Below are 9,255 nucleotides of genomic sequence, written 5' to 3'. Positions count from 1 at the left end.
TGGTCTAGAACTAAGGTGCGCCCGCACTTTCATGATGTTGTCGTTGGATGCCTTTGTGCACATCTTTCTGGTGTCCTTATAGCTCCGTAGCTTAGATTTGAATTTGGCAAAGGACACAGCCACTTCACTATTTGTGACATGAATAGTGAACGGTTTGAATGATTCTGGAAGTCCCTTCAAAATCATTGCAATTAACAGTCCGCGTATAACGTAGTCCATCACTCAAACAATTAAAAACATAGAACAGACTGAGTAACATGAAGAATCATTTATTTAATAATAATGAAACCTCCGATAATGTTATTAAAGACTTACATACCTGTGTCTGCTAAAGTCATCTTCACCTCAGTAAATAAAAGGAATATATCGAAATAGAAAAGAGTGAGTAATCTTTAACTCATGAAATAAATGATATTATATGAATAAACTGCTCCAACATATCATCATATCAACAGATTCTTGTACTCAAAGTGACTACGAGGAACTTTTAAGTGCTTATGAAACAGTCTTGTGATTCCTCTGATGATTATAAATGACCTGTAACAGCAAACAAGACCATCAGCCTACAGCCTTCACACCTATAAGTTTTTTCCTATTACTTCTTCACAATAAAAGCCCCCATTATTTAGTCATTGAAACACTTCTTATGAAGCAGCATCACAGGAAATGTGTTTTCACCAGCAGAATGTTGCTTTTGTGTATTTTAAAAAAATGATGTCATAAATGATGTCATAAATGATGTCATCATGATGTTACTGATCTTTTAGAATGTTGCTGGACATACAGCAACATTCTAAAACATCAAAACTTTTTGAGGCTTTGATCTTTTAGATCAAAGCCTTTTGAGGCTTCATGAAATCTAAAACTGCTTCACTGACCAACTTCATCTCACTTAGCGAGAATGTCATCGACAGAGCAGACAAACGTGCTAACAGAATCCTTAGGCGATCCGGAAGAGCAAAAGGACAGATTAAACGAGTCCCGGGAGGAAGGAACGTTTTCACTGACCGACTTCAACAAGCACGGAGACATGAACAGCCAGGAAAACAATCAGGTGCCCAGCCAAGCTACCACCAGCCAGGGCCAAACCAGCCAAGAGGAGAACCACTTACAAGAAAATAGTGACTTGTACCAAGAAGGTGATACACAGAGCACAGGTTCAGAAAAGGAGTCATCTCACTTAGCGAGAATGTCATCGACAGAGCAGACAAAAGTGCTAACAGAATCCTTAGGCGATCCGGAGGAACAAAAGGACAGATTAAACGAGTCCCGGGAGGAAGGAACGTCTTCACTGACTGTCTTCAACAAACACGAAGACATGAACAGCCAGGAAAACAATCAGGTGCTCAGCCAAGCTAGCACCAGCCAGGGCCAAACCAGCCAGGAGGAGAACCTCTTACAAGAAAATAGTGACTTGTACCAAGAAGGTGATACACAGAGCACAGGTTCAGACAAGGAGTCATCTTACTTAATGAGAATGTCATTGACAGAACAGATAGAAGTACAAACTGAATCCTTAGGTGATCCGGAGGCGCAAAAGGACAGAGTAAATGAGGCCTGGGAGAAAGAGAGAGAGTCCTGTCTTCAACGCATGGAGCTGTTGTCCCAAGAAATACAAGTGCTTAGATCGGAGCTTGTGAGTGCAACTGCATGCATGGTCCCACCGCCAAGCATATTTTCTCTTCTTTGGGAACAACATAGGAAGGCGGCAATGGAAAATGAAAGGCTAAAATCCAAATGCTGCAAACTGAGAAGCATAATTAGTGAAAATATCAGGCTGGAGTTGCACATTAAAAAACATGTGCAGCTCTTAGATGAATGTGAGAACAATCGCAAGAAAATACAGTCTTGGGTTTCAGTGAAGAAGATCAGGCTTGAAAGGAATGAAGAGAAGGAAAAAATGTTTAAAAGGCTAGCAGAAATAGAATTGGAAGAAGTCGCTCTTATTTCAGAGTGCAAAAGTGGAAGGCCTGCAAGTGCAGAACAGACTACACAATCAAGATCATATGTGAGAAGATTGTTCTGCATGAATTAATGGTGCTTGTGTGAGTGATGTTTGAGTGTGGATGTCCCAATGGAGTTGTGCTTCTGGTGGCCTGATGCATGTAGGTCTGAGTGGGTCTCTTGAGTGAACTGACCATGGTCTCTCGATTTTTGATCAGGTTTCCTGGGGTGCTCCGGTTAACGCACTAGCATTAGCCTTAAAAAACTATTTTTTAAATAATGATAATCTGGGGAACTAGAAGATGTTCTCTGGATTTGTGTACGGGTTTACTCCGGGTGCTCCGGTTAACCCACTAGCATTAGCCTTAAAAAAATTATTTTTTAAATAATGATAATCTGGGGAACTAGAAGATGTTCTCTGGATTTTTGTACGGGTTTTCTCCGGGAGCTCCGGTTAACCCACTAGCATTAGCCTTAAAAAAATTATTTTTTAAATAATGATAATCTGGGGGACTAGAATTTGTTCTCTGGATTTTTGTACGGGTTTTCTCCGGGTGCTCTGGTTAACCCACTAGCATTAGCCTTAAAAAAATTATATTTTAAATAATGATAATCTGGGGAACTAGAAGATGTTCTCTGGATTTTTGTACAGGTTTTCTCCGGGTGCTCTGGTTAACCCACTAGCATTAGCCTTAATTTGTCAAAAGTCAGATATTGGCTTACTGTTTATACTGTGGTAGCTATCCCTCTAATATCTATAGAAAGCATTTAGTGAAATCAGGACTCTGCAGGACAGGTGAAGAGCACAAGCGAGTCTTCAATGCGGCAAACGCTTGATCACAGTCCTTAGTCCATTCCACTGGATTTTTGGCTGCCTCAGTTGTGAGGTCAGTAAGGGGGACTGCCATGGTTGCAAAATCGAGAATGAATCGCAGGTACCAGCCTACCAGGCCTAGGAAGGATCTGACCTGTTTCTTTGTGTGAGGCTGGGGACTGTTGCAGATGGCCTCCAGCTTGTCCACCTGAGATCGGATCTGGCCTCCACCCAGATGGTATCCCAGATACTGCGCCTCACTCCCTGCCCAGTCGCACTTCCACTGGTTCAAACTCAAGCCGGCATCCTGGATTTGGCTTAGGACACGTTGCAAATGATGGCGGTGATTGGCCCACGTGTCGCTATAGATGACCACATCATCGAGGTACGCGGCACAGCAGTCCTCACACCCCTGAAGGACACGGTCCATCAGCCACTGGAAGGTGGCGGGAGCTCCGTGAGGTCCAAAGGGCATTACAGTAAACTGGCATAGGCCCATCGGCGTCTGAAAAGCAGTGTACTCACGGGACTTCTCCAGTGGTACTTGCCAATATCCCTTACAGAGGTCTAAGGTGGTGATATACCTGGCACGGCCAATCCGCTCAATCAGGTCATCAATCCTGGGCACAGGTGACTTAGATCCTCAGGGCTCTGCTCTTGCCAGGCTCTAAGGTCACAGGGGCCTATGTCTCCCTCCAGTTTCCTCACCATCAAGGCTTTGGCTGGACTCTCTTCCCGCTCCTTCCATTTCTGTATCAGATTGAAGTGATAGGTCTGCTTCTGCTTGCCACGGTCCGGGTGGTGGATTTTATAAGTGACCGTCCCATCTTCTGGGTGATGGTGTATGGCCCCTGCCATTTTGCCAGGAGTTTGCTTGTTGAAGTAGGCAGGAGTAACAGGACCTTTTGATTTGGCTGGTACTCCCACTGTTGAGCGTGTTCGTCATACCAGCACTCTGGTTATGCTGAGCCTTCTTCAGATTGGGGCCTCCTCACGGTACTGCTGCAGCTGGTCACGCATCTGCAAAACATACTCTACCACTCCCACGTTACCTGGACCGCTGGCAGGTGTCTCCCAGCTTTTCTTCAGGAGGTCCAACGGACCCTGCGCGGACCACCCGTACAGCAGCTCAAATGGGGAAAAGCCAGTTGAAGCCTGTGGCACCTCCCGATATGCAAAGTGTAGAAATGGCAACAATTCATCCCAGTCTTTTCCAGTATCACTGACAAATTTCGGAGCATGTTTTTCAATGTTTGATTAAACCGTTCCACCAATCCATCTGTTTGCGGGTGGTATGGTGTTGTGTGGATAGCAGTGATGCCCAGCTGGTGGTGAAGCTGTTTCATTAGGTGAGATGTGAAGTTTGTCCCCTGGTTGGTGAGGATTTCCTCTGGGAGGCCCACCCTAGAAAAGAGCTGGGAACACAAGGGAAAGGCCTCTGGATACCTCGTGGCATAGTCACAGATAACCAGTATCTACTGGTATCCTGACTGACTCTTCTCCAAAGGACCTACAATATCCATGCCAATGCGCTGGAATGGAGTTGAGATCACAGGCAAAGGATACAGCGGGGCTCTGTCAGATTTAAGGACAGCGGTAGTGGATTGGCATATGGGGCATGTGTTGCAGAAGGACATGACATCAGTGTACATGGAGGGTCAGTAAAAACGTGAGCTGATTCTCTGATAGGCTTTCTGTTGAGCTAAGGGACCTGCCCAAGGAATGTTGTGTGCCAGCTCTAACACCATACGTCTACAACTTTCGGGTACGACTAGTCGCTGTTTCTCCCCATCTCTAGTGTAAAGTAATGCCCTCTATACACTGCTTCTCCCCACAATGATTTGATGATATTTTATTTTTTGCAGAAGGACATGACAGCTGCCGCTCTGGATGGCTGGCTTACGCTGCTGCTGAGGTTCTGGTGCGACATCTGGTCCTCTGGCTGGTCGTAGCGTCTCCCGTAGCTCCCGCAGGAACCCCTCCTCTCGTCTCTGCTGTTCATCCGTGAATGACATTTTTTGGAAACACAACCTAATTTGACAAAATTGATGCCCTCAAACCAAAATAACATTGTTATTGTTGTTTAAGTTGTTAATGTTTTCAAACCACTACACCTTTGTTAATATATTCCGCACATTTCCTGCAACTTTTATGACATTAAAACCAACTTTTAATCGTTTTTAAAACATTGAGTATCATCCAATCTGTGTTTTTGTTGTCAGAGCACAATTTGCAGTGTTCCTAACGTGAGTACTCAGTGCTAGACCAAAATTGGGGCATGACGGAGGAATAACACACTGTGGGCTTGAATCCTCACAGGAAGAGAACTTTATTGTCAATCTCATTTCCTTTATACAAACACGTTGCAGGTGAATTACAGCGCTTCTCATTGGCTGTCAGCATTCCTCCCAACACTTGCACCCACCCATGTCACCACAACAAAAGCCCATTTACACAATTGAGAGCATATTTTAAAATGCCGCAAACTGAAAGGGGTAATTAGTGAAAATATCAAGCTGAAGGTGAGCATTGAAACACATGTGCAGCTCTTAGATGAATGTGAGAACAGTCGCAAGAAAATACAGGCTTGGGTGTCAGTGAAGAAGATCAGGCTTGAAAGGAATGAAGAGAAGGAAAAACTGTTCAAGAGGCTAGCAGAAATAGAATTGGAAGAAGTAACTTTGATTTTAGAGTGCAAAAGAGAAAGGCCCGCAAGTGCAGAAGAGATGACTACACAATCAAGAACATTCTGGAGAAGATTGTGCTGCATGAACTTATGGTGCTTGTGTGAGTGATGTTTGAGTGTGGATGTCTCTGGGTTTTTGTGAAGGTTTTCACTGGGTGCTCTGGTTCACCTATTAGCATTCGCTTTAAAAAACATACAACACTGCATGTCATCTTGCATTAATGTGATGACATACGTAGATTTATACGGCATTTAAATACTAGATTTGCTGGAATGGCTTTTATAAACTGACTATTTCTCGATGATGTATTATATCACAATATATGTGGACACTTAAAATGACATACTAAGAAAAAGGATGTTGTCCACATTGCCCAGCCCTACTAGCAGTGTACAGAGCTGCCATTAGTATCTGATCTGTAATGCTGAAATTGCTCATTAAAGATTACATTCAATGAGCACAACAGCAGCATCCTGTTTCAAATATCAGGACCAAGATCTACAACCCCTTTAAGAGTTTAATTGAAAACTATAGCACTCTCTCCCAAAGCACACCGACTAATAGTTTATCTCCAAGTAAGGGGAAGAAACAGGAAATGGGTGGAGTGATCATGAATATTTGGATTAGCTGTTTTTAAATGTCAGGTTTGGGCGTTTTGAACAGAACCAAATATTATCAAGCTCCATTGTATTGGGGTTGTCAATATGTATTAGTTCCAGCAAATGAGATTTTTTTATGTTTTGGGGTGAACTTGCTTCTTTGAACCCACACTTCAAAAACACATTCACTATCTTCATCTTCTCCACTTTTACCTCTCAACAGCATCATCTCCTTTTTACTAGTTAGCTAAACACTAATTAGATGTAGCTTGCAAGTTGTTGTTGAAGTTTGTGTTGCATAGCAACAACAGCGATGTGAGGCTCCTCACAGCCTTTGAACTCCTGTTCTCTGTGGCTCTAATGATGCTCCCAGTTCTGCTTTGTGCTCGAGCAGGAAATAAAGCCTCCGATCAGAACACAGGCCTATCGAAAAATAAGACCCTGCCTCTAAATGATCTGTCTGTGAATTCATTTTTCATTACCAGAAAAACAGAAAGACTAACTCCCGCTCCTCCAATAAGGTCTAAAAAGCAGTGAACGCAGAGGAATAGCTGCTGTGTATATATCACATCAGATAAGCACCCAGCCGAGCGCCCCTCGCTGTGCTCTGCTCCCCACCAGCAACAAAAGATGGCTAAAAGACTGCTAAATTGCCCAGTGATTGCTTTTTGCTCCTCTGTCCTTTTCCATAAATGGGGTGTAAGTGTTCAGTGACACACAGCTCTACCTGACAGCTGTGGTCACTCCTCAGGCTCCAACAGGCTTTTTACTCTCTTTCCTTCCTGTTTTCCTGTTTACTCAGACAGAAGCTGACAGGGAGAGTAAATGCCAGGTGGGCTAATACGTTGAAAGGTCTCTCTCCATGTGTCTCCGTCCCTCTCAAACTCTGAAGTCTTTGTTGTCTCTCGTGTTTCTCCTTCTCTGTCATTGTGTTTGGACCATGGCTTTAAACTTTTAAGTTTTTGAAAATGAGAAACTTAGATATCCATGAGAGTTAACCATCAAGCACTGACTAGGTTGTAACATACCTCAATACTTGTTATATACTGACCAAAGCATATCCGTAGCAAAGGGTATCTAAAAGTTACTGAAAGATAGCAATTCTATTCTCTGATCAGGTAGTTCCTTATTTAATATGGGGAACCGTTTGTACACGTTTCGCCACATTTAGCAACAAACCACGTTTAAAAAACATGTGAATTTGTTACTTTTGGCCAGATTTGCAGCAATATTTGTGAACTTTGTGATATTTACTTCTCTTGTAAAAATATAATGTCAATGTTAAATCTAAATCTAAATGTTAAATTTAAATATAAATGTTAAATCTAAATTTAAATCTAAATGCTAAATGCTAAATGTAAATCTAAATGCTAAATGTTAAATCTAAATGTAAACGGGTGAAACTAAATAATTAGCTGATATGCAAATTCACACTGCCTGTCACCAAAAGTACCAAAATAAAAGCTCATTGACGTGAACGAGCGCTGTCCGCGGTCTTCTTCGGGTTATAGTGCCATACCACCAGACTACGGAGCAGCTTCTTCCCTCAGGCTGTGAGACTCCTCAGTTCATCCTCAGCACTCACACACAATTAAAATCTTTTAATTTTATGAATTATTGGGAGTTCGACCCAGTGACTGGCATTAAGAAATACTGTTTTAATTACACATAAGTTGCCAATCTTCTCGCAAATGGTTGCATTTGCTTGTGTCTGTCATATACAGATAGCACTATTAAATCAAGACTTTTTCAATATCAATTAAGAGTTCTTTGAGACGATTAAACAGTATTTCTTTTGCCAAATTTTAACTCTACTTTATTGAGGCAAAGTTTCTGTATGGCTGCTTGCTTTCAGACAATATTTAACATTTAAGAATTTCTTAAAAAGAAGGGTTTTGTAGAGGAAACATGTTTATAATGAAAAACTGTTTATAGAGTGGAAATTTTTTATTGATTTTTGATCGGTAGGGAAACTTAGGAAATGTATCAGCACAAGGATAAACCCTCAACTTTACATTTTAAAACCATCATGATTATTGTTACATATATGCTTAGATAATACCCTAAAGATTCCTCCTTTGTGCCCACCAGCCCCCTAATAAATAATAATAATAATAAAATTTTCCAGCCCTTGCAGATGTTTCAACACAATAAAATGTTCAAGATAGATAGATTGTTAGTATCTTTTCCTTTTTAGTCATGTTTTTCCAGATATGATATCAACAAATCTTAACAATCTCATAACTTTCTAAATATCATAAAAACAATCTACAGAACAAGATTTCACTGAGAGTTTAAACTGTCTCCCTCCAAATATATGTCTATTACTGTACTCCACTCACTTCCTCTGCATTGTATTTCTCTCTTTCTTCCCCTTCCCCATCTTCATGCACACACTCACACACTCACACACCCGCAAAGCCTGACTCGGTGCCAACTGGAAAAGGCCCAGATCATTTGATGGCTTTCTGTGAGGCAAAGTTGCCACTCTCAAAGCGATTATGTTTCATTACAGTGGAAATGGGAGAACAGGGTTTCCTGGCGCCTAAAGATCAATAACCCCACCTCCCCTCCCTAACATACACTCATTCACACACACACACACACACACACACACACACACACACACACACACACACACACACACGCACACACACACAGAGCTGTTTTACTCTCATGTCTGGCTACTTGATAATGTTTATGACCACTCTGAATCTTCTCTGACATGAGAGCATGATGATTGTTGTTAATTTTTTGCTGTTCATTTGCGTGTATTTTTCCTCTCTTTTCATTTGCATTACTCATGTGTTGATCTAATTTGTGCCTCTTGTGTATCCGTTGTCATTAGGAGCTGCAGGCATGAATGGGTTTTGCTAACTGTGGATGGAGGCAGAGTCAGTCCAAAGGGCCACGGTGACTCACGGTTTGTTTGGTCGCTGCTGGTATCTCGTTGTGTTTGTACTGATTGTAGGATGTAAGCTGTATTTAATACCAGCATCACTTTCCATTGTGGAAAACACACACGCATGATGACACATATGACAATGTGTACACAATAAGTACAGCATGAGTCATCATGTAAATTATAACTCATGCTAATTAAAATGAAAATGAAATGCTAACACGATATTTCTTATATTATAAACGATTTTCCATAAAAGCCCAATTTGTGATTCTACAGTGTAGATCTATAAGGTGAAAAGAATGAAAT

General features: G+C 41.8%; 1 protein-coding gene across 2 annotated transcripts; it reads left to right on the top strand.

Annotated features, from left to right (window-relative positions):
* The first annotated feature begins 853 nt into the window (after positions 1-853).
* Positions 854-4,946, top strand: LOC311252737 (uncharacterized protein). Of its 2 annotated transcripts, none has more exons than XM_084346225.1 (2): positions 854-1,427; positions 4,624-4,946. In XM_084346225.1, exons 1-2 carry the CDS (start codon positions 902-904, stop codon positions 4,764-4,766), a joined length of 669 nt encoding a protein of 222 aa, XP_084202351.1. In that variant the 5' UTR covers positions 854-901; the 3' UTR covers positions 4,767-4,946. The 2 variants fall into 2 exon arrangements, 1 of the variants encoding a protein (XP_084202351.1); XR_014621578.1 differs by having other exon boundaries at positions 857-4,523.
* The last annotated feature ends 4,309 nt before the right edge of the window (positions 4,947-9,255 follow it).

This window comes from Pagrus pagrus (genome assembly GCF_965226575.1).
Source record: "Pagrus pagrus genome assembly, chromosome: 23".
Classification (NCBI taxonomy): Eukaryota; Metazoa; Chordata; class Actinopteri; order Spariformes; family Sparidae; genus Pagrus; species Pagrus pagrus.
The sequence above is the reverse complement of the archived record's forward strand: the minus strand, read 5'-3'. Positions and strand labels throughout refer to the sequence as shown.

What these genes read in the sequence shown, in the direction of transcription:
- LOC311252737 (XM_084346225.1), top strand. Translation starts at nt 902, where the DNA reads ATGTCATCGACAGAGCAGACAAACGTGCTAACAGAATCCTTAGGCGAT. An exon ending in TAGTGACTTGTACCAAGAAG is followed by an intron (nt 1,428 to 4,623) that starts GTGATACACAGA and finishes TATTTTTTGCAG; the next exon opens with AAGGACATGACAGCTGCCGC.